Source organism: Prosopis cineraria, unplaced genomic scaffold (assembly GCF_029017545.1).
Source record: "Prosopis cineraria cultivar Desert tree isolate PC_DT_omini unplaced genomic scaffold, ASM2901754v1 PC5, whole genome shotgun sequence".
In the NCBI taxonomy this organism is placed as follows: Eukaryota; Viridiplantae; Streptophyta; class Magnoliopsida; order Fabales; family Fabaceae; genus Prosopis; species Prosopis cineraria.
The window spans coordinates 40,221,392-40,246,119 of NW_026555336.1; the positions used below are offsets into that span (position 1 = coordinate 40,221,392).

The 24,728-nt window shown below is 34.3% G+C and overlaps 2 protein-coding genes, 1 long non-coding RNA gene, 2 other non-coding genes and 1 pseudogene across 7 annotated transcripts; 2 read left to right on the plus strand and 4 right to left on the minus strand.

The window, feature by feature from the left end:
* Window positions 1–817: 817 nt before the first annotated feature.
* LOC129311127 (uncharacterized) lies at window positions 818–1,537 on the plus strand. Its single transcript, XR_008593235.1, has 2 exons — window positions 818–938; window positions 1,024–1,537. It is a non-coding gene; the product is annotated as an uncharacterized LOC129311127 (long non-coding RNA).
* Window positions 1,538–5,643: 4,106 nt separating this feature from the next.
* Window positions 5,644–8,601, plus strand: LOC129311128 (uncharacterized). Its single transcript, XM_054953155.1, is given in 8 exon segments — window positions 5,644–6,146; window positions 6,148–6,456; window positions 6,781–6,867; window positions 6,979–7,023; window positions 7,097–7,192; window positions 7,309–7,410; window positions 8,051–8,205; window positions 8,321–8,601. Coding segments are annotated over 8 exon segments (1,137 nt in total). The 5' UTR covers window positions 5,644–5,885; the 3' UTR covers window positions 8,403–8,601.
* A 5,154-nt stretch (window positions 8,602–13,755) lies between these two features.
* LOC129312227 (small nucleolar RNA Z159/U59) lies at window positions 13,756–13,840 on the minus strand. Its single transcript, XR_008593478.1, has one exon. It is a non-coding gene; the product is annotated as a small nucleolar RNA Z159/U59 (small nucleolar RNA).
* A 259-nt stretch (window positions 13,841–14,099) lies between these two features.
* On the minus strand, window positions 14,100–14,182 carry LOC129312223 (small nucleolar RNA Z159/U59). Its single transcript, XR_008593475.1, has one exon. It is a non-coding gene; the product is annotated as a small nucleolar RNA Z159/U59 (small nucleolar RNA).
* A 284-nt stretch (window positions 14,183–14,466) lies between these two features.
* On the minus strand, window positions 14,467–14,555 carry LOC129312224 (small nucleolar RNA Z159/U59; annotated as a pseudogene).
* Window positions 14,556–15,285: 730 nt separating this feature from the next.
* Window positions 15,286–22,742, minus strand: LOC129311038 (vacuolar fusion protein CCZ1 homolog B-like). 3 transcript variants are annotated; one of them, XM_054952982.1, is made up of 11 exons: window positions 22,584–22,742; window positions 21,264–21,460; window positions 20,877–20,970; window positions 19,981–20,164; window positions 19,844–19,882; window positions 19,625–19,734; window positions 18,562–18,657; window positions 18,002–18,460; window positions 16,989–17,144; window positions 16,270–16,499; window positions 15,286–15,662 (listed from the first exon to the last, which is right to left on the minus strand). In XM_054952982.1, exons 2-11 carry the CDS (start codon window positions 21,443–21,445, stop codon window positions 15,632–15,634), a joined length of 1,581 nt encoding a protein of 526 aa, XP_054808957.1. In that variant the 5' UTR covers window positions 21,446–21,460; window positions 22,584–22,742; the 3' UTR covers window positions 15,286–15,631. The 3 variants fall into 3 exon arrangements, with proteins under 3 accessions (XP_054808957.1, XP_054808958.1, XP_054808959.1); XM_054952983.1 differs by lacking the exon at window positions 19,844–19,882 and having other exon boundaries at window positions 22,584–22,741; XM_054952984.1 differs by lacking the exon at window positions 22,584–22,742 and having other exon boundaries at window positions 19,981–20,139; window positions 21,264–21,403.
* Window positions 22,743–24,728: the final 1,986 nt, after the last annotated feature.

Consider the following 24,728-nt stretch of genomic DNA (forward strand, 5'->3'; position numbering starts at 1 on the left):
AACTAGTGGTTGTTTCTGGAGTGGAAAATGATGTAACAAGGAGAGAAGCAACTAGTAGACGAAACTTTATTGTCAACTTTGCTGAAATCATATAATTTTCAGCTTACAAAACTCCAAAAAGAGCGTACTGCCTGCAAGTACTCTCAAACCTGCTTTAATCATCCAACCAATCCCCCGACTTGTTCCTTTCCACGCAATTTTTCTCTTCTCCTTCTTTCTTTTTTTATTCACTCTCTCTCTCTCTCTCACGCACACATACACGTATATTATCTCTACTTGGATTTACTCATTCATTTATATGGTCGTGCCAATAATTTTACTGGGTAATAAACAATATTACCAGCACAAAGATCCAAAACCCAGGGGCAGTGAAACCCCATGCACTACTTTGACAGTAACACTTCAATTGCACCAAAATGGATAATTATCTTGTTATTATTATATTGTTATTCCTTGAATGAAATCAGATATACGAGGGAGTGACCTGGAGTATTTGAAAAGGGAACAAATGTGCAAAAGTAAGGAAAAGATTCTCTAAAAAGGGCAATTTCCACTTTGGTTTCCATTAATTAAGAGGTGCGTGTGTTTGGGTTTTGTTTTTGTTTGGTTATTATTATTAACTTTGGTTTTGCCATTTAAGGATTAATTTCCACTTTGGTGTTCCATTAATTAAGAGGTGCGTGTGTTGGGTTTTGTTTGGCTAACTTTGGTTTTGCCACTTTAAGGATAATGTTAGCACTGTTGTGTAGTAAAATAAAATTCTTATGGAAATCGGCACATGCATTATGCAAAGATTTATGATCTGTGTGAATTTCACAGGTGGGATTAGGTGAAATTGGAGAATTTGACATAGCTAAAGATGCGGCGAAGCAGCTAGTCAATTCCAACCCAGAACCCACCACAGCAGTCCTAGTTCCTCAGAGCTCGATCACTTCATGGTACACGTGAGCGCGCATATTGTGTTAAAATTATGCGGCAAATTAAATCCATGCAAACTTAAAGCATGATATTTTCAATTAACAGGAAGCGTACTGCATGGCTCTGGGTAAGCTGAAAGAAGCCATAGAGGAACCTACAAGAGAGACGAAGGCTTTCATAAATGGAATGTATATAGATCTCAATGACCTCATCACTGACAAAATAATTAGTAGTCAACCAAATGATCCGCAAGAATCTCTATGATATCCACGATCCACTTCTCACCAATGCCATGGTATATGCTTGCGGGTAGTCGCTATATATATGTCATATAAGTTATAAATCTGGTTGTTGTACTGTAAGCAGTTTATGAAAATTTGAAGCTTAGCGATCCGAGTGAATATGCAGACCGATATGCACTAACTCGCCGGACGGTAATTAGTTGATGTTATGAAAGGATTTCTCTCAGCTGGCTGCTCTGCGAAAGCATTTATAGCTGTAATTTGGGTGCTCATTAGTCATCAGGTTTGATAAACTCTCTCTTCAATGTCTGAGTCAGGACTCGGGGCACTGAACGCCACGACTGTACTAGCACATTACGATAAAGTATATTACTCTCAGATGATTTTTTTTTCTTTTAGAATTAAGTTCTTGTAAGCGAACGAGGGGCACAGACATTATTAAACTAAAGGCTCGATCTCTCTGCCTGATCTCTGCTAAAAGAAAATTTGTGTGAAGAATTTAGAGCGGTGGATAAAAATCAAGACCCATATGTGTAAATCAGAACTAAGAAGTCATGGTATATATTATTGAAGGAAGTGCTACTTTAATTAAAGTTCTCCGTATGCATGAAAACCGACATGTTAGATAAACATGCAAGCATTGTTTGACTGCTGTTTTCTTTCACTTTTTTATGCTTCAACCTAAAGTTTTATTTCTATATGCTGACAAGTAAAAAAATCTTTCATTCAATATTTAAAAGGAACACTTGGTCCACCATAAATTAACCCCTAATTTTGTTTTTTTGTGCACAAAACTCCCTAATATTCATTTCATGCTTCAACCTAAAGGTTTTATTTCTATCTGCCTGACAAGTAAAAAACATCTTTCATTTCAATATTTAAAAGGAACACTTGGTTCACCTAAATTAACCCCCTAATTTTGTTTTTTTTGTGCACAAACTCCCTAATATTCATTTCATCAATATATGTGATCTTAATACATGAGACTATTTCTATCGTATGAGAAACCACACGAAATATGCTTCATCTTGGGCTAGTTTAATTAATAGCAAGTCGGGGAGCAGACATACTATATATGAAGTTTTTCGGGTTGAACATATACATAATTCGTACAAATTATGATGTCACCACACTGATGTTTTGAAAGAAAACAAATCACAGATATGAGGCAAGTCCCAAATAAAGAAATTAATCTAATAGATCTCTTAAATTTGACTTATTCCTACCAGGTCCCATGAAGAATTTATGCAAAAACATGGAGGATAAATCATAAATGGGATAATCTAACTGTTAGTGTCTAATTTCTTTTTCAATCATTGATTTAGTTCTTGAACTTTCACCCAATATAAATTAATTCTCGTAATTTTTGATTTATTGATTATGAATTATAGAAATTGAATTATATCAAGTTAAAAAAATATAAAGAGCAAATTATTTCAAATAAATCAAGTATAGGGAATGAAAAGTTTTAAATCAAAATTTAGGGATTGAAGCAATAACTGAGTAGATTCAAGGGTCGATAGTTATATTTTTCCACTTTAAATTTCTTTTGGGAAAATCACATATAGGGCTTGTGGAGTATATTTATTCATAAATAAGTCCTATAAAATTTAAAATTACAGTCAAGTTCCCCCACCTTGGGTATAATTTTAAATTAAGATACAAAGATAATCACACATCTATTAAAAATATATTATCATAAAGTAAACTTGTGTAACTTGTAATATTGAATATATGAAATTATGGTTCTAAAAAATTAACATAATAGTTATAAATAATTAGCTTAAACTTTATTACTAATATATGATCTATTTAGCAAATTAGATATGCATAGTTATAAATAATTAATGTTAAATTTTTAGTAACATATATTCTATTTAACTATTATATATGAAAAGTTATAACTATAAAATATTGAAGTGATAATTATAAATTATTAATGATATAGTTGTATATAGTTAGAAATAAGCTTGTAAATATTATTATCCATTTAACTATTAAAAATGTAAAATTATAATAAAAAAAGTGTAAACTAAGCTGAGAAGTAATTGTAAATTATTTTATTAACGTAATGTAATTTTTAATAAAAGCATTATTGCCTTTAAATTCTTTCAAATTATACTTATATTTTAAGAGATCTGACTATGATTTTTAAAGATAAAACTTACTTATAAATAAATTTGTTTCAAGAGCATTATATGTAGTTTTTCCATTTCTTTTGATTTCTGGGCCACAACAAAGTGGAAAAGTAAGTCTTGAAGATTAGATTCTAAGTGGTTTGATTGTACCAACAAAATCGGTCGAGTAAGGGTTGAAGAGTACAAAGAGGAAGAGTAATCCATTTTCGCGTCATCCCTTGCAGGCTTGTACTACAAGTCTACAGTTCAGGACGAATGAGGGTAGAGTTGGTTGATACTTGGGCCAAAAAATGAGTTGGTTTCGATTTGTTTTTATATCACAAAAATTCAATTGGCTCTGTTATTAATGAATGTTGATTTTTTATGTTATTACAATCCAAATCTGTGAATTTTAAGCTGAGGTTTGTCTCCTTTGTATTGTGTTGTAGTGTAGCCCCCGCCGCGGGGGGGGGGGGGGACTCCAGGGTAAGTCGACGATAATTTAAAGTAGTATTATTTGATGGTAAAACATGCTGTTTTTTCTTTCAAGATAAGATAGATAGAGTTGGGAATACGGGCGGGGCCCGGCCCTTTAGGGCCTGAGTCCTAAAGCCTGATTTTTCATTTTGACCTCCATTTCTAAAGCCGCCCCTTATACTCAGGGCTCAGGGTCAGGCCCGTAAGCCCTTTCTAAAAAATAAAAAAATTAAAATAAAATTAAAAATTATACATAAATTAAAAAATATTTAAAATTAAAAAATTAAAATCATCGTAATTTTTTAAAAATTAAATAACATACATTAGAAGTCTAATAATAAAATTTAAATCTTCATTTAAAAAATAGTTCATTTTTTTTATAAATATACAAAACATAATAATATAAAAAAAAATAAAAATATCATAAATTTTATACTATACACTGATATTTATTAAATTAGATTAAATTAATTTTAGAATAAAATTAAAATTAATAATAATATAATGTGTATAGGATCAGGTGAGCAGGTCATTAATTTCAACACGTGTTTTACTAAAAAAAAATAATAATAAAAATAATATAACAGGGCTTGAAGGGCAGCCCGGGCCCCCGAGCCCTATTTTACAGGGCTTATCAGGGCCAAGCCTTCAAGCCCGATTACTTTAAAAAAAAATTATTTTCAAAGCCCGAACCCTTATTTAAACAGAGCTTTCAGGCCCGACCCTTCAGGCCCGGCCCTTATTACCGACCTTAAAGATAGGATTATTATAATCAATTTTGGGCTCGATGACAATAATTTATAGAATTCCCATGCATCATGCACTTTTGGGTCATGTCTCGTCTATCTAAATTTAATCTATAGTCTCATGGAACAATGACGGAAATTATTTTAGCCCCTCTCCTCTAAAAATGAAGGTTTTTGGACTCAACTTTGGATTTTTATTCTCCACGGTTTAGTTTCTATTTTATATTATGAACAGAACAGGTGAGAGGTCAGGTGGCTCTACCAAGACCAAGACTTATTCAACTATTATTACTCCAATCCTTAATATAGGGCGAAGATTGAAAACAATTATAGTTCTAAATATAAGATGAATTTGAAGTAATAAATGTTTTTTAATTTTACTCTTGGTATATTTTTATATTATTTGTATTCCTAAATAATAATTTATTATAATCATTAATTATAAAAAGGTAAAATTGAGACTTTTTATATTTTTTAATAATTTTAAAGTTCTACATAACCAACTTTTTTAATCACGTTTGTTTTTGATTTTGTTTTGTATTAAAGACAGTAGGGAATTTTTTACTATCTCTTTGAAGATTTTTAATTAAAAATTTTTAGCTAATATTATCCTTATAACAGTATCAAATCCCTGAACTTTCCCCAAAACTTCTCTTTCTCCTTCTGTTCAATTTCAATTAAATCAAATAAAGGATCCCCTTTTTAAAAATTTAATTTAGAGCACAAAAAATAACAAATTAACCTCAATCAAATTTTGTCCTCAACTTGCGACTCATATTCAGGTCGAAAATCTGCTCAAGCCGACAGAGTGAAACTGGTTTTTGAATTGTCGATGCAACGAAGAATGATAATCTTTTTAATATTTTTTGTCAAACATAATAATTTTTGTTAAACAATACTTCATTTTTTCCTTGACCACATGCCACGTAAATGTTATAATTATTAAACTAAACTATCATTAATTAAATTTGTGTCTAAATTGACCAACCTACACGGGGTTGTGGCTAGTTGTTAGTTAAATCAAAATAAAGGATCCTCTTTTTAAAAATTTAATTCAGAGCACATAAAATAACAAATTAACCTCAATCAAATTTTGTCCCCAACTTGCGACTTATATTTAGGTCGGAAACCTGCTCAAGCTGACAGAAGCTCGACCCTGGTTTCCAATCCCACGTGCCGCCGGGAGGTGAAGGCCTAACTCAAAGGCATTTTCCCAACTTGCTCTGTTTTAGAAAGCAGAAACCACTCAAGAGGCATTTTGCTTCTCTTCAGCCGTCATTACAGTCTTCTCTCTTCCTCGCTAAAACCCTCTTAAACCCTGTCTCATCTTCTTCCTCGCTCGCTCGCTCGCTCGCTCCCTCTCTCGTTCTCAACATCTTCCCACAATGACTACTCTCTCTCTTCCTCTCCAGAACCACTCTTTTTCTGCAAACACGCCCTTAATCCGATCCAAATCCAGACAATTCCCCATTTCCTCGAAGGTCCGGATGTCCCTTCAAGAAACTGGACCATCCATCGCCGTCGTCGGTGTCACTGGCGCCGTCGGCCAAGAGTTCCTCTCCGTACTCTCCGACCGCGATTTCCCTTACCGTTCCATCAAAATGCTCGCTTCTAAGCGATCCGCCGGCAGGCGCTTCACGTTCGAAAGAGAGAGACTATGTCATCGAGGAACTCACCGCCGAGAGCTTCGACGGCGTTGATATTGCTCTCTTCAGTGCCGGTGGTTCGATCAGCAGAGAATTCGGGCCCCTTGCTGCTGATCGAGGGGCCATTGTTGTGGATAATAGTTCGGCGTTCCGGATGGACGAGAAGGTGCCGCTTGTGATCCCAGAAGTGAATCCTGAAGCCATGGAAAATATTAAGCTTGGAATGGGCAAAGGGGCGCTCATCGCGAATCCTAATTGCTCTACTATCATCTGCTTAATGGCCGCCACTCCTCTTCATCGACGAGCTAAGGTTTGAATTTGAAATTGGTTCTTTAGGCTTATGATACGAAGTGAGGCGTGTTTTGTTTTTATTAATCCTAACTTTGGGTTTTGTTTACTTGGTTTGATTTTTGGAACTGCTCGTTGATCAATGTATATTGTGATTCTGTGAATGAAATTTAATCGAAATTTATCACTTCTTGCTGTTGCTAACTATTCATCCTATCGGATAAAAATCTTAATAGGTGTGCTATCATTATCAGTGTGCTACATTAATTTATGCTTGCCTATCTACTTGCATCCTTCAAGCTGTCTTTATGCATGATTAGCTACTCAATCATTAGTTATATTTCAGGTATTGCGTATGGTTGTTAGCACTTATCAGGCTGCTAGCGGTGCTGGTGCGGCTGCAATGGAAGAGCTTGAGCAGCAAACTCGTGAGGTTCAGTCTATAAGAAGATTTTATTTTATTTTTTTTCATGTATCAATATTATCATTTGAGTGGTGAAACCAATTTCATTGCTTTCAATGATGAATTGTTGTGTGAATTAAGGTACTGGAAGGAAGGCCGCTGACCTGTAAAATATTTAAGGAACAGGTTTGGCCTTATCTGGATATACTTCTTAGTATCAAATGTCAAAGGAATGTTTTCTAATAATATTATTTTGCAGTATGCTTTTAATCTGTTCTCACATAATGCATCTGTTCTCTCAAATGGGTATAATGAAGAGGAGATGAAAATGGTGAAGGAGACAAGGAAAATTTGGGTAAGCTGAAAATGAATTTTCTTTATTGGCTCGTTTTACAATTTTGTTCACTATGGTTTCAGTATTACATACTTATCTGGAGCCTTTTATTATATATTTTATTTGAAACTTTGCAGAATGACAAGGATGTTAGAGTAACTGCTACGTGTATACGAGTTCCTGTCATGAGGGCTCACGCTGAGAGTGTAAACCTCCAATTTGAGAAACCCCTTGACGAGGTAGTTTATGTTGTCATGTTATATGTTTTTAGGATCTGGCCATAAGTACACAATTATTCTATAACTACGAATTAAGCATTTTATCTCAAATCTAAACGCTTTTTTGGGCCTGAACAGATCTAAATACCTTCCGTGTTTCTGGCAAATAAATTGGACTTATCAATATTGTCTGCCTCCGAAACTTGTAAAAGGATTAGACTTGCAAGTTGTGCTTTGTTGTAGCTTTTGGTAAAGCTCAGGATCTTATTGTTTTCCTGTTCATGATATTTATTGTGTTTTCAATTTTCATTTGATTTCACTCACCTATTCATTTATCCAAGTGATTGATCAAGTGGCTTAGATTTTTTCTGTTTCATCTATTCTGACTTTTTTCTGGGTGATAACCAAGGACAGAGAATCAACCCCCATGAGAACTAACCCGCAATGTCTTGGGTTGATTAAACATATAGTTATAACTTACTTTTGACGAAGGATATAAATAATTACAAAAGTAATCTATAACTCTGCTTCTTGCTATTCCCTCCAGCCTAACTCACCTTAATGACGAATCTTTGCAGTAAAACCTCAATGCCTTGTTTATGGAAGAAAACGTGGAACTGGTCCTAAAAATCCCACTCTCACTTTGTTTCAATTGATTTAGGACACTGCAAGAGATATTCTAAAGAATGCTCCAGGTGTTGTGGTCATCGATGACCGTGCGTCGAATCATTTTCCCACTCCATTGGAAGTTTCAAATAAAGATGATGTCGCTGTAGGGCGGATTCGCCGTGACTTGTCTCAAGACGGGAATCAAGGGTAAATCTCTTTCAGTGCAATAAATTAATTAATTGAGAAATCAATTTACTCTGTAATTTTCATAGTTGTCATCGTTTTCTACTATAATCATTTTATATAAATGGCGGGATTTTAGGTTGGACATATTTGTTTGTGGGGATCAAATTCGCAAGGGAGCTGCTCTTAATGCTATTCAGATTGCTGAGTTGTTACTATGATGAGTTCTTGCATCTCAAGGATGAGGATTTGTGGATTTCACTTCTTTGCAACTAATCATTTTTGTATGATTGTGGGTGAGGTTTAGAGGTTATTATTGACTTCGAGTAAGATCTAGTTAATCTGAGTAGCTTAAAGAGAGGAAAAGGGATCTTTAAGTTGGTACTATTTTGAAATGCATATTTTATGCTGAATTTTATTTTTTTCGTTGGTCTTTTTTAGTAAAGGATCTAGTTACATTTTATTAAACGTTTTTTGTTATATTACTTAATTATTGTTTTTGTATTTTAGAAGTTCACTAATAGCCTAGGAGCAAATGTTATTAATTTTAGAGTTCATGTGCAATTTGGATCTTAAACTATGTGCACAAGGGGGATTTGAACCCTAAATTTGTAATCTGTATATTTTTTTTACCCTAAATAATTAAATTTAAGGCGATTTAGCCTCACTATTAAATTTGTTAAATGTTAACCCTTAGATAAGGAGGGAAAATTTTTTTGACCAAATTTTGTCCGTGGGATGCCAAGTGTGTAGGTTAATATTTTCAAATGGGTATATATTCGGTTACAATGTGTTGTCTCCAGCTCCCTCAATCATCGACAGTAGTACTTCCCAATTTGAAAACATCCCTCTCAGACCAATTCCCAGTGACTATGGCCTCTCGTTCATTGGCAAGCACAATTTTTTCATTTCCAGAATCCGCAAGCACAAATCCTGTGTCTTCCGCACCAACATTCCTCCTTGTCCTTTTATCCCCTCCAACCCTAGGGTTGTTGCCGTCCTTGATGCCTTTTGCTTCCCTGTTCGAGCCCAATCATGCCTTCCACCACCTTCAATAATGGCCCAAACGAGGAAGGCGTTTAAGATTCAATCAGACCGAGCAAGAGTTGCAATTTTGTGGTGACAGGTGGGCAATTGCCAAGGTAGGAGTTGACAACGACCGCCTGAAGCGCGTGTGCGAAGTATGTGCGGACATGTTCCGGTGATGTCTCGTTTGGCGAGGACAGCTCAACAACATCCGGCGAGGGGTCTAAGATCCATCAGCTCGGTATCTTCGAACAAAGGCTCTTGATCCTCATGGTTGTCCCCTTCCTTGACAATATTCTCACCAGAGACGGGGGTTGCTTGAAGACCAGGTCCATTGCACATGATGATAACGTAGGGCGTAACTATCAGAAACACCTAAGGAGGTGATATTTTTGCGCATTGATGATTGTTATGGTCACATAAAGCTTGAAATTTTGACGTGTAAAACATTAACCCTTAATTTTTCAAAATTTCACAGGAGTCCTCTTCTCTTGTTGCCACTAATAGTTAACGTTAAAGCATGTCTATTCCTGTTGTTCTTTGGGACTTGGCACCCAATTGTGGCTTCGACTTTTTGTTACCTTGCCAAGAATTCATTCTTCAATCCCTATGGTCCTCCAAATTTCTGAAGCGCAGCCAATGAAATCGGTAACTCAAAAATCATGCAGCATATTTGTTTCATCGGTGTACTTGCTGCTCAAGTGGCTTCACGGGAAACTATACAATGCCATTTACACGTCTGCTGGAGAGGTACGGGATGAAGCAGAGTATATGTGGCTAAGTAAAGTTGAAGCTTGCAATGCAATAACTATTTGTTCTGGGATTTAACGCTTACGGCGGGGTTAAAATCGTAATTTTGAGTTTGATGAAGTGGGAAGGAACTTGTTAACTACGAATTAAAACCTCACCCGCGTCGCTTATTTAAAAAAAAAAAAAAAAACTCAACCACGTCAGTCAGGGGTAAAAAGGAAAATGCCAATGAACGTCTGTATCAATTTAACTACAGCAGCTAAATTGCCTCCGGTTTAAGTATCTAGGGCTCAAAATGTTTCAATTACCAAGGTAGTGATTGTGTGAATGTGTCTGTTGCTTTGAAAGAATTTCAGGTGAATTGGATTTTTAATATTTCATGAATGAATAATGGGGTTTTAGGTGAATTGTATTATTTAGTTTAATGATTGTTGACTTTTTTTTTTGGGTCAAATAATATATTGTTGACTTGATACTGCAGGATTTTACTAAATGATTATAAGTTTAATTAACGACAACTAAGTTGGTTTCGTTCTACTAACACAACACTCACCCAAAAAAAAAATAATAATAATAATTTATCGCCTTTTTTTACTAATAAAGAAATTAATTTTTTTCTAATATCTAGGATTTGCATATCAGAGCTTCAATTTTTAAAATTTTTTTTATTGAAAATTATTTATTTTAACCAAATATTTCAATAGTAAAAATTTAAAGAAATACTTTTCAGCAATTGCTCATTCGGTTTGTAGTAAACTTTACTTGGCCTAAAAGACAAGTCTAATTTAATGATATTTAGATTATAGTGCATTTAATATGCTTCCTATTTTACCCTTATGTATAATTAAATCTTCCCTCCGTCATAATTTTGAAGGTGATTCAAAGTCTCAAGATATACATTAGTTTAACAACAAAAAAAGTTCATTAAATATTTTTTTTCAATATTATTTTTTTTCTTCCTCCTTATATTCTCTCTTAATATTTAAGATTATTAAATGAGAGATATTTTTAAGCATGGCTAAATTATACTTTTAGTATTCTAATTTTATATAATGTTTCAATTTAATCCGTTAATTTTATAAAGTATTTTTTTAGTCATTTAACTCTCATATCATTAGTTTTAAATAATTATTTTTTGTGTATTGTTATTTTAAAAAAATGAAACTTAATATGTTAATATTTAAAAATATTTTATCAATATTTAAAAATTTAATATAAAAATTTATTAGGATAAAACTAATAGTATTAAGGCTAAAGGACTAAAATGATATTTTATAAAATTAAAGGATTAAAATAAAATATTGTGTAAAGTCAAAAGGACTAAATGTATACTTTAGTCCATTTATATTTTATTTTAAAAATAAAATTGTAACATGTGTTTAATAAATTTTACTGGTATAATATTGTCAATGAGTAATTCATGATAATTAATATAATATGGACTTATGATAAAAGTAGGTTTGTAAATTACCATACTCTTTTGATTCCATTTATTTGGCATAGAGAGAGTATTTGTTTTGATCCTATTTATATACCACCTCAATGATTATTATTATTTTTTTTATCATTTTATCTCTATTAAATGTTAGAAAGTTTATTAAATATTAAAATATTTTATTTTTAAAATATGTATATTTAATAAGAGTAAAGTTAAAAACTTATTAAATTTTTAGACAGAATTAATAAAATTTAATATTTTTCTTAATTTTAGTAAAAATGTTAAAAATAACTCATAAAAATGATAGAAATAGTAACTTTTTTGACATATTTAATGATGTAACCACGAAAAATAACAATTCTATTGAAAGACAGTTAATATCTTCTGAGAAATTAAGAAATCATAAATGATTTGACATTTTGAAATAATGTGTGAATGTCTTTTATCTCCTTATTACCGAATCACTTTGTTTTTATTTGGGACAAGGTAGTACAAACGTTAAATTTAGAAGTCATTTGTGGGGTTTTTTAAATAAAAAAATTAGTATGATTAAGACAGACTTGCTAAATCCGCTAATACAATATGATCATTCCTTATTAGTACAAAATCATTACCAGCCATTTAGCTATAATATCTCACACCGTCATAGAAACTTGTGTCCTTGATGATTCCCTATCTTTAGAACAAAAGGCAAAAGAAGATGAAAGACAGTAGTTTTTGGTCCTAGGCCTTGTACCTTTTTATCTTTTATTTCTTAATGAAATTCCAATTTTTTATTAAGGATTTGTTTGGATTTTAATTGAATATAATTAATTATTAAAAAAATAAGTATGATTAATTTTAATTATAATTAATAACATGATCATGTCTGAATAATTTAATCAGAATCAATTTTATTTGCACAAATTACTATAAAAAATATTGCTTTTGAAAATGAAAATATTAATGAAGTTGTATATATATTATTAAATTTTTTTAATTTTATTTAAAAAGTAAAATATATTATTTAACTTATATACCTAATTAATTATAGAGATTTAAATTATATTAATATTAATAATTTAACGCATGAACCAAAAATGAGACCATAAAGAATAGGTCATCCATCTAGCTCCGACACCAGGAAAACCCAAAATCCATGGCACAAATTTAATCAGGGAAACCATATGGGTGTCTTGCATTAAGATGGGAGTAGTATGAGATGGGAGGTGAAAAGACACTGAAATATATGCATTAATTAAGAGGTATATTTGGAAAGTGAAATATTTAACAAGTGATTAATACAAAGAACAGCAGAATTGTATTTCAGAAGCTACTCCCATCAGCTTTAATCAAAACGTGATTTTGAGTTAAAAGTAATTGATTGTGAGATTTTTGGCTGCTTGGGTAATTTTCAGTCAAATCGATTACTCAGCCAAAAACAGCGATTATTTGTCCAACCCAAACAGGCAGTTATAAAGAAAAGAATGACTTCTGGACTTCAACCTTTTCCTTTATCCTTTGGCAGCCGCGGGCACCATGGTTCTCGCGCGCCGACTTCGGGGATGTCGTCCGGAATTGGCTGTGATGCTTGTGCCGTTGACACGTGTCTGATTACCAATCGGTGGTGGGAATTGGTGCCTTGATTTGACCTTTCACAGGCGTTGGAAAACAGGAGACACGGGGGAAAGCAGCAAGCTTCAGGTTTCTTGAAAATCAGAATATACATTACAGTTACAGATTTGTAATTAAACTTTTAAAAATTATTAATGCAGAATCTTAAAGCTTGATTGTACTTGGTGTGGGTCCTTCCTCTCAAATTCGTCACCATTTGATCCTTGTCCTCAGTTTTCCCCGTGCGGATCCGAAGAGTACTGTAATGTTTTCGGATAGAGATTATCTAGTCAAGAGATGAAACGTATAATGATGATGAGTTTGATAATTCGTAGACAAACAGTGGGTATAAGCACCTGAAAGAGCAATTTAACCTAAGTATTAGATGCAAACTACTTGCATGGTCACTGATCCAAGGTCACTTACGGTTCCCCAGAAGTGGGAACGACGATGACAGAATCTCCCCGCAGGAACATTTTGTTGATGAACCTGTGATGGAATAAAGTCAATGAACACCTCTTTCTGTACAAACCTTAGTTCAGTTGAGAAACTATTTCAGAATAGGGCGGATATGCACTTCCAAGAAGTAATAACGAGAAGATTTCACGAAAAACAGGGACGGGGAAATTTACAGCAGCTGATATGTTGAAATAAAGAACAGAAAGAGAAAGTAAAATGATGTAACCTCACCTTTAAGAGAGGGAATGGTCATTCAGCCAATTGTGCTCAATTCCTTCAAATATCATTGAGGATTCATACTACCCAAAGTCTACTCAGTTCAGGTCTCCGTGAAATTTCTTCATGGTGAAATCAGAAGAACGGAAGTTTCTTTTCCTGACCATCCTCATAGGCATTCAATTTCTAAGCATTTGGTGAAGAGAGATTCAAAAAGAGCAACAACTTAAAGAAGACACCAATGACGAGTGAAAGACACATCCCTAAGGAAATAACACCAAGCATTATAATCCCCATAGCACGTGAAATAATAAAACGAGTTGATTTAGGACAAGAAGCACCAACACTTTTTGATTCCCAGAAATGAACCTTAGACCCTAACCACAAGTCATTAATTTTCTAATTAGGGGAAGGCTTAGGAAACACTTAACAAGAAGCCTCTTCAGTTCAGGTCTCCATTAATTTTCCACACGGACAACTCGGAAGAGCGAAAGTTATTATTTGATCATCATCAGAGGCGTTTTGATTCGGTAGCAAAACCAGGACACCAGGATAGGAAAATCATTTTTGAAAACTGTAAATTTCAGACGATCACATACTCACAGTCGCGCCCATTTGCCGATTTCTTTTTGTTATGTTTTTGCTTTTGCTGAAAATTCTGACCTGCCTCTAAGCTGGGATTCGGGATCTGGGTCCTGAAGTCCCAACAAACAAGAGGGGCAAAAAAATACACGTATTCAACAGAAGCAAAACAAATCAGGTATAAACCTAAGAGATACAAGGGTGTGTGTATCACTAAGAATGTCTCTTCAGTTCAGGTCTCCAAAAACATTCTTCATGAAATTCTCATCGGAAGAACGAAAGTTTGTTCAACTCAATCCTCATCAGAGACAAAAGCAAATCACGTAAATTCAGAACAAGCACAACCGAAGAAATATTCACAATAAAAGAGTGGTAGAAAAAAAGCAACAAAACACCACGGGCACATTTCCTAGCATATAAGTTCCAGGAACTTTCGGGAAGAAGAACAACGCAGCTAAGCTACAATACTAGTTTGGATATACCTCACTGAGCGAGTAAGATTTAAAGACTTGAGACATGCGTACGAACTACAAATGGTTCCTTTCAGTACATTTTATATTGTGAAATCGCAAAACCCTACATCGGTTTGTTTTGTTCTTCTTCGACATTAAACCCTAGCCAGTCGGGACGATCCATTTCGCCAATTTGGCCCATATTACTTTGTGTGGACAATGTGGTCTTCTTCTTCTTTTTTTTTAACGCTTTTCGTGGTCTTATCTTCCGAATCCAACCAATTCCCAGCATTGTAATGAAACGTAAAAACAAAAAACTTCCCGGCAAGTGATTTAAATGAAAAGGGTTACTTTGAGGATGTTTAGGGCTTTTCTAAAAAGAAAAAAGGCTTCATTTTTTTTAATAATCTTAAAGTTGGTTAAATTTGCTCTATAATTAGAGAACTAGAAGGAATTATATGGTTTCCAATATATAGATTAAGTTTACAACTTCAAAATTGAACATAATTAAAATCCTCCCTACAATTACAAAATAATGTATTCATCAGTTCACCTAAAGCGAAGTTAATTAAGCACAAGACCGATAAATTTAGCACGGAATGACCATCATAAGTTCAAAGAATTAACTAGCCACAAAGCTAAATCCTAAATCAAGATACAATTTGCAAGCTCTTTCCTAGAATTACATCCAGGAGAGAATCTCCCCCGTTTTGCGAAATAAAACGTCTTGAAAAGAATGGCTTATACAGTCAGTCATCTCTATAGTGCAGACGGGTCGCAAATGGTGCTCCAGAACAAAACTTATGTACATACAAACAGAGCATGATTCTTCACTCTTTCGTGAACTTCCTTGTTAGCAAATTTAGCAGTGGAAAAGTATGACTCAATAAGGAGAAGTTAGGAGAATGCTATGCAAGCTCCATAGAGAGCGGTTTTAGTCCAGAGAAAAAGCTCCATCACAATACCTGCAACATTCAATCGACGGAAAATTATAGCTCTTTTCCTGTCGTTTCAGAAAATGCAGACAATGAATTGATGAATTAGCATGAATGTTGTCATTTATGTTCACAAAACAATAAATGTTCCTAATTTTGTTCCCCAATCTTTCACCTTCCACCTTTGCTGTCCACCAGCAAGGGAGGAGGTAACCTCAAAACTGTAACTTAGAATTTGGTGACAATTTGTAGAGTGAGTAAATATACAATTTGCATGAACAGAAGAACTATATTTGTAGCAAGTCACACATTTAAAAACTATAGATGTCCATTTTTTGTCATAATTAAAAAAATTTAGAACTATCCCCAATGTCGCAAAGCCTTGCATTTAGATTAACTTGTTTTAAACTAAAAGAAAAGGTAATAAATTGGCTATTTTCTAGGGGGAAAAATGTCAATATAAATATTTTTTTTTCACCAAATAAATTCCTTAATGTTCTTGACTTCAAATCTTCAACATGCCTATTCAAGCGTTTTTCCTCATTTCAATTTTTTCTCATTATGATGCGGATAATAGGCTTAGGGGGGGAAAGCAAATTATTAGGCGCACCAACAATGGAACAAATGGGATACCTACCTATTACTGAACCTTTCAACAGCATCGGACGCAAAAAGAAGGGTTTCATTAGCTTTCTCTAGAACCATGTAAAGCTCCTTCCCTCTTGTCACTCTAGCAATAACCCAGGCATTATTTTTTGCTCTAATGCACATCTCTAGGTCCTTCTCGCAACCAGAGCCATCGTGCTTCGCTCTACTCTTCTCCAACTCAACTTCTTGCCTAAGCTTATTCATAGAAAGTAAAGATTCCTGCACCAAACCATAAAAAATGACCAAATATTTATCCATCTATTTATTTATTTAAATTAAGTCCCTTAAGAGATAAGGAGAACCCGATAACAAGTACATCATAGTGCCAACCATCAAACACCACACAGCTCTAAAGCAAAGCTTGATTTTTAAATAACAAGACATGTCCAGTGCATTAAATGCATAATTGCATATTATATTTGATAAAATGAATTTGAAAATAGAATAAGGAACACAGCCTGTCTCAACATCACACAACATTTTCTTCAAAAAAAAATATAATTTTGTCTTGATCATCCAGGATATGTTCATCAATTGGCATGAAACGATAAACCATGCTGGGCAGTGTTTCTTCAGGTATAGCTATTATATAAAACCATCTTGCCTGGATTTAAACAGAAGGAATATTCCCAAGGTACCACCGGGGATGACACACAGCAATCATGCTTCATGAAGACAGAGTTTAAGCCAAAGCTGAAGAAGCTTTACCTTGGTCAAAGTGGTAACTTTTGCTGCTGGGGAGGCCCTGGACACATTTCGGTCACCATCCACTAATAAATAGCGATATCCGCTGACATGATATGCATTTTCACCTCCCCATCCTTTTGATAGCTTCTCTTCAACTTTCAATATCTTAAGTGCTGACTGATGCATTTACAAGAAAAGACTGAGCTCAGCAAAGGATAATTATGCCACACATATTTGCATATGTTTCAATTCAAGAACACCTTTCAAAATTTTGGAATGAGAAAAATGCTCATGATTGTAATCCAGCCGAGTTCAATAATGACAATTTAACAGCAGATCAAAGGAAAGAGGACTGCTAATAGGAACACCTTGCAATTCTTTGTAATTTATGAATAACTTTTTATTCAAAAAAAAAAGGAAAGAGGACTACAGAAGTACAGACAAGGACCCAAAAAATTACAGAAAAGGACCAAGAAATTTTTTTTTTGTCTTTTTCTGTAATTTTGAGGTCTTTTTTTATAATTTTCTGGTCAAATTAGTCAGATTTAACTTTTGTTAACGATAGGAGTGATATTACACCGTTTTTAAAAATTAAAGAGACTAAATGAGTTTAGGATCTTAAACACTTCTGAACCTATAATTCAAGGGTGAAATTGCCTTTTAACCCATTAGATAAATTGGTTCAAAAATTTAGGGGAAAAAATTAACAAAAGGATAATTACTCATGCCTAAAAAAAAATTCAATATAGAACGAGTAAAATAATTTCAAATTTGTATGTTTATCCAAAATCCCTAATTTACAAGAAAAAAAATTAATTAAAACATCTACCCTAATATTTTCATCAGATATCGTCAGCACTCAGCATTTCATAGCAAGCATGCAGTTTAAGTATTGAACCCAAAATGAACTATCATGAAACGGCAGGAAAAATCTTTCACTACGCATTGATGCATGTCAAATGATAGAACAAAAAGGAAAATCTACACAAAGCTAATGAGGTAGCAAAATTTACTATAATAAGTAAGGGACTTACATGTTCAAGTATTTGTTGCTTGGCCACCGACACACCTTGCTCCCCATTAATAATGGAGGATACAGGAAGAAGAACAATCAAAGTAAGGCTTCTATGCTGATATGCACAGAGATACATTCTCTCCTCTGTCTGTGACAACCCAACCGTTGGAGTGGCAAATGCCCATGTACCAACCTCAGCACCCCATAAATCAGTGACAAGGTAACCATCTTTTCCTTTGGACCACTTGTCCGGCTGTAAGGGCCTCACAACATGATAGTGACTATCCCCACCTGGGGATATATCAGATGAGCCGTAAAAGCTTTCTGAAAAAGAGCTTGGATGGGTCAAGTCAGATCCAGCAGCAGCATTAGATGCAGCATTGCCTTTGCGTAAGTAGGACCAGGAACTTACTCCAGAGGACAAAGCACGGGGGGTTAACCTTAGAACAGCATATGTAAATAAGTTTACAGTGTCATCCTGACAAAAGAATTAATAGTGGAGATTAATCAGCAACTTGCCCAAACAAATTCTGTTAAAAAAATGAAATTGTATTTTGAGGTTGAAGTGTTGAACCATACAGGAGAGAGAGTTGTGGACACCAGCAGATCGTGAAATAAAATCAATGAATGGCAGGGAGTGTTTCCAGCTGAAGATTCCAGCACTCGAACAAGTGACTGGCAAATCAAGACAAAATCAATAAACTGGTGGCAAGCCAAACTTTTTTCCCTCTTCAGAAAAAATTAACAGTGTTGGGAACAGCAAACATCAAAGATTAATACAAACGCTTAAAAGCACTTAAATAAGGAATACAGTTTTACAATTTATCATTGGTGAACAAACATTATATCTCTACCCTGCTCAAAGTAGATGACATCTAAATGTAAGTTCATGCTATGCCCTTACTAATTAGACACCATCACCTTGTTTTATTGGAGTTGGAGAAGGGGGGGGATGTTAAAAAAATTGATGAAACTTATGCATGAATAGATAAAGATGAGAAATATAGGTTTCTTCCTCCCTCTTATCAGACCCAAGGTCTCTCAAGTATGACAAACCCAACACTCCCATGGGCAGTATAATTAAATTTTTTTTGTTTTGAGATTGCTGAAAACAATAATAACCTAAGCCATGAAGGAGAACATCTCATCCAACAAAGGTAGTCAAGATGATAATAAAAAGTTATTATTAGTGCATGCTAATCACTTTCTTTTTAATATTTACAGATTACATAATGGGAAACTACAGGATCTTTAATGATCATGTGACTGAAGAATAATGGGTGACGTAAGATGAGGAGAATGAACAGAGAATAAGGATACGTGATAAGTATAACCACAAAACATTTTCCGCAGACAATATAAACTTTTGGCAAACTCCTCCATCCTCCTATTACCTGTCTTCATAGTAGCTTTTATAATTAAAAACAAATGCAAAATAATGAAAATAAGAGAAGAAAAAGTGAGATAGATGGGGACAAACTGCTGATTACTGCAAGCAATGAAATTACCAATACAACTGGAACAGGAAGATTTTGAGAGAGAATTGAAGTAGATACAATCCAGAAGCTTTAGCACGCTAAATTCAGAATAATTGCAGTTTTTTCGAATCTCATGTATACGATGACAACTAGATATATCTAACCTGAACCTCAATAGCAGCCTCCCGACCTACTGACAGCATCTGCACCGTCCCTCGTTCCTTCAAACAGTCATGAAATGATGGTAAAAGAAGCTTTTTCCCCACAAGAAAATCTGCCTCAAAGAGAAAATTCATAATTAAGGTAAAAGATACAGCCACTTCTGCATCACTCAGGCAGCACAGATCCAAAGAAACCATTTGATACAGCAACTTCACCATTACCACAGCAGCAATTATCCCATGGAGACCGCTTTTTACACGCTGACAATCATGGCTTACAATGAAAATCTTCAATCATAACACAAATGGAAAAAAAAGATTTATATTTTTCACAGGCTTTTTCTTGCATGAAGACTTACCCCTCAAATAGTCCATGACAAAAGAATACAAATGACGTCTGACAAGTCCTCCACTAGGTTCTTTCTCAATCATAGCCCTTACAGTTCCATGAAACATAACAAAAAGCGAATGTATTTCTTTGAGAACCTTTCTCAATGCATCATCCCGCCATATAGGTTCTGCATCATTATTTTTCTCAATTACCTACGAGGTAACAACTTGATATTACAGGCGAGCTCACTCATGTTATATATTCAACAAGCTAAATTTGATTTAGTTATAAATTAATCCAAAATATGATAAACGAAGTATTCATTAAGAAATGTTCAAAAGCTACATATTCATTTAGCTCAAGAGGATGTTAATCAATTGTTCAAAGAAACATTGTATGAGATCAAACCAATCCACATGTACTAGAAAATCCTAATATCCTCTTTTGCAGCAATCCATCACCCATCATGCTTCAGTATCATCTAAAATGCACCCCTATCATATGAAACTAATACGAACAGATTAGCATAAATCAGAGACATACAGAATATAAATAGAAAAGATTTCAATTCCACCCTAACAAATGCCCTCTACGAAATTAAAAAAACTGCAACACATCCCATACAGCATAATGTTTTCAATGACAAATTGCTGAAAGGGCTTAGCCTCCCTTAAACAAAAATGCCCACATGACATGATTGAAAGAAAGTAGATGAACTGATGATTTAGCTTTCAAATAAGAAAAGGAGACAAACTAAGGATGACACCAGTACTTTAGAAGAACATCACACTGATACAGTTGAAGCATAAAAAAAATCCATAATGACAATAATATGTCTTGTAAGTTTGCAATAAAATTTAGATTTAATCACTCATCGAATAGATCTGTTAGCCCCAAAAATTTAGAGAAAAATAAATTACACACCATCACCATCCATATATCTGGTTCTGCCTCATAAAAGATGTGAGAATGTCTTTCTGCTTCAATGACTTCACATGCAGCCTCTGGAGAGAAAATTCTGCAAACTCACCGTATAAGCTTCTCCAAAACAAGTAAGAACTTTGTTATTGAAAAAAAAAGTAAGAATTTAATCATACAAATCCAACATGGAGTATTTACCACAAAAACCTGGTTGAACTGGCAGAATAGGTAATTGCAGAAAAAATAAGCCCAAGATTGGGGGGGGACATAAGAACCAAAAGTCCTACAGATATATTACTGTCCCACAATAATATCATGTTTACATGCAGATAATAGATCCCAGACAAAACTTCTCTTTCAAGTCACATACATGATAACAGCAAAGTATACCTTGTAAATGTAATCAGTCCTTCACTAAGCCCAATAACGGAAAGTTGTTTTGAGAAGGGCAAATCTGCTGGGAAGAAAAACAAAATCTTATCCAGCTCTTGCCCTTCATGCTGTCCTCTCCTCAAATCAAATACGCATAATTGAATGGCTTCCTTGGAAATAGCAGGAGATGATAAACCCATTGTCCTTTCCAGTATCTGATGATGTAAGATAGAGAGAGAACACTTAAAGAACAAACAATTCAGAGCTACAAGACATAAACGAACAAAAAAGATGCAAAAACTCCAGGCATCATTAAAACATAGACAAAATATGAGGTTTCAAAGACATCACAACTCAAGCTAAAAGCCTTTTTAATTAATTTGCACCATGAATTTTTCACGAGACGATGGCTTACTATAAATTAAGTAATGTGCTTGACTGAATCTTGGGGGGCCACAGGAGGGGAAAAAAAAAAATCAGCCTAGTGATGCAATAACCTAGCACGTTCACTAAAGCGATGGAAAAAAATAACGCCTTAGGGTAATCAAGTGATGCAGCTCACGTTGTTTTGTCTCATACTCTTAGATAGGAAGAAAAGATAAGTTAGACACCAACCTGGTCCTTCATCACTATCTACAACTGCTTATGAATATAGAGGCTGTTGTCCATGGAGAGAAAATACAGAGTGATAGCAAGCACAAAGGCATTGAGGCAACTTAAACAAGGACGAGCAACTTAGATGCAGATATGCTACATTGAAGTTAGAGACAGACTTCCATCACTAAAACCCTGAGATTCGTTGAACATCTACAACGGACTACAGTGGAAGGAAGCACAATTAGCATTTTCCTTCGTACCAGTATAAGAATTGGTTTTATATTTGCATCGAACCTTTATTGTTGCCCCGATTTCTTTTCCTTCTTCGTTATTATTAAGCACTGTAAACAAAGAACGCCAGTTTTATAAAAAGTCTAAACCTTCACCCGCAAAGCAAGTGTTCCCATACTCTCCAAAAACAAAATATGTGCACTGTAGAAACGTCAGAGATATCTAATGCTAAAACCAACATAAAAACAGATTAGATTCAAGCACACATGACCCCACAAAGAAAGGGTTCACTTATCCCGACTATGAGTCCAAGCTTAAAATTTCAAATGTCTAAGTTCAACTATAGCCCAATGAGAATCTGCATGTCAAAGACCGACAGCCATTTTGAGTATTAAACTATCAAAATTTCAGAACACGTGAAAAATGCCTAAGAGTGCGCGTGAGCGTGTTTCTGTTAAAGAAGGGGGAAATTGAAGTATTCAGAAAGCAAAAGGACGAAAGGAGAATTACCAGAGGAGCGGAGCGTCAATCTGAAATCACAGAAGCAACGGCAAGCGAAGGATTGATGGCCTCATCGATCTTCCTTTTTGGACGGGATGAAGAGCCTCAGCGATCGTTTTATGTTTGCGTGGTCTCACCTTCCAGTCCACACAAGACCGCAGAGCGCCAGGTGCAAGCGAAACTTTTTTTTTTTTTAAAACACGGCCGTATAGTAACATTCTATTTTGGCTCCTACTCAGAAATTCGGACTTATTATTAGCATTTTGTTTTATTTACTTCCAATAATGAATACCTTTAATTGTGGCTAAAGTATATTTTAATCATTTTTTTAACTTTACAGTCCATTTTGATTCCTTAATTTTATAAAAAAATTTTTAATTTTTTAACCCTAACATAGTTAGTTTTATTATAAAAAAAATTATACATTAAATTTTTAAATATTGACAAAACATTGTCAAATATTAATATATTAAATTTAATTTTTTAAAAAATAATAAGGATTGACACAAAAAAATTATTTAAAATTAATCATGTTAATGTTAGAGAATCGAAAATATAATTTTTAAAATTAAATGGTTAAATTAAAACTTTGTATAAAGTTAGAGAATTAAAAATATACTTAACAGAGTTAGTAAATTGTATAGATTCGAAAGCTCTTAGTGTGATTTGTTTTCGTCTCTCGGGTTTCGTATCTAGCTTTTATGCCTGACTTAAGCCTTCAAAAAATTCCATCGAATTGTCTTCCTCGGACAATGACGATGATAGGAAGAAGAAGAAAAAGGTTGAGGATGTCCCGTAAGGGATTATGGATGATCAAAAGGAAGGGAAAGTCTCTAGGGAAAGAGAAGACTCCAACTCCACATAGTCCTTTCCCAAAGATGGTGTCTCTTATGGTGAGTCCCTCTTAAGTTTCAATGGTGTAGCTCATAAGGGGTCTCCTCAAGAGGAAGATGACTTGCTTAATAACGACAACAACTTTGATTAGAAGATGCCAAAGCCCTTTGATTGGAAGGTTACCTAGTCGTTTTCATCTCATAGGAGGAGCTTAATAAAAGTGGATTTAAACACTCTAGCAGATTTTTTGGCTAAATATTCCAAGATTGGGTATGAAAAATATGCAAGGTTGTGTGTAGAATTTGATCTTTAGAAGAAACTTGTCCCTTAAGTTTTTGCTACAAGTTCTGTCTTCAATGTCAAGTATGAGGGATTGGGATTAATTTGCTTTACTTGTGGCTACTTCGATCATCGACTAAAGGCTTGTACAATTGAAAACGATGCTCTAGCGCTCACAAGAACAATGGAGCTTAACATTTTATAGTGACAACACCAATAAGGCCACTAAAGAAGAAGACCTCACAAACGCTGCAATGTTCAATTCTTGGATGTTACCCCTTGTAATGACTTTCGTAGTTAGCCCAACTTAAACTCAACTAAAAACCAACTCTCATAAATAAAAATTAACCATGGCTATTATTAAATAAGTAATACCCTGTAACATGTTTAGAAAATAATCATATCCTAAAAATATTATAAAATAATTAATAAAGCAATCATCTTTGAAAACACTTAAAATTAGGGTACAAGAGTTTATGGAAACATGGAAAATAAGTTTAGTATTGAGCATAGGTCAAATAAGATCAAAATAGACATTAATGTGAAATTGCTCTTATCCGCTGTGGCTAGCCTTGCATAACACGTTTGCCATAGCCTACTTTACATCCATCGTGGCCAACCATGAATTCCAACGTCCATTATGGCTCAATATATGTCTACTATGGCATGTGGTACAGAGACCACTTCAACGTATCTAATAGCTCTTTCCACCGTGGCTAACCTAAAAATGCTATGTGCACTACGTAACTAAACACACATCTACCATTCTTGTGTTCCCATTGTGCAAAAAGTAAGAAAGAGACTCTTTTCATGGAAAAGCAAGTTTCTCAATCTTGCAAGAAGGACTGTCCTTATCAAAGCAATGTTGTTTGCGATGCTTGCTTGCTAGATGCAATCAACACTTCTTGCTTAAGGCCTTTTATTTGACAGAGAAAAGTTAAGTAGGGATTTTTTATGTTGTCAGGACACAGAGGTTAGAAAGATGCACCTTATCGCTTGGGACAAAATTATGAAACCTAAATTTAAGGGGGGCTTGGAATT

Coding starts and splice junctions, on each gene's coding strand:
- LOC129311038 (XM_054952982.1), bottom strand. CDS start 21,445: ATGGGTTTATCATCTCCTGCTATTTCCAAGGAAGCCATTCAATTATGC. Junction 18,658..19,624: donor AGGCTGCTATTGAGGTTCAG/GTTAGATATATC, acceptor TTGATTTGCCAG/TCACTTGTTCGAGTGCTGGA. Junction 16,500..16,988: donor AAGTTACCACTTTGACCAAG/GTAAAGCTTCTT, acceptor GGTTTGGTGCAG/GAATCTTTACTTTCTATGAA.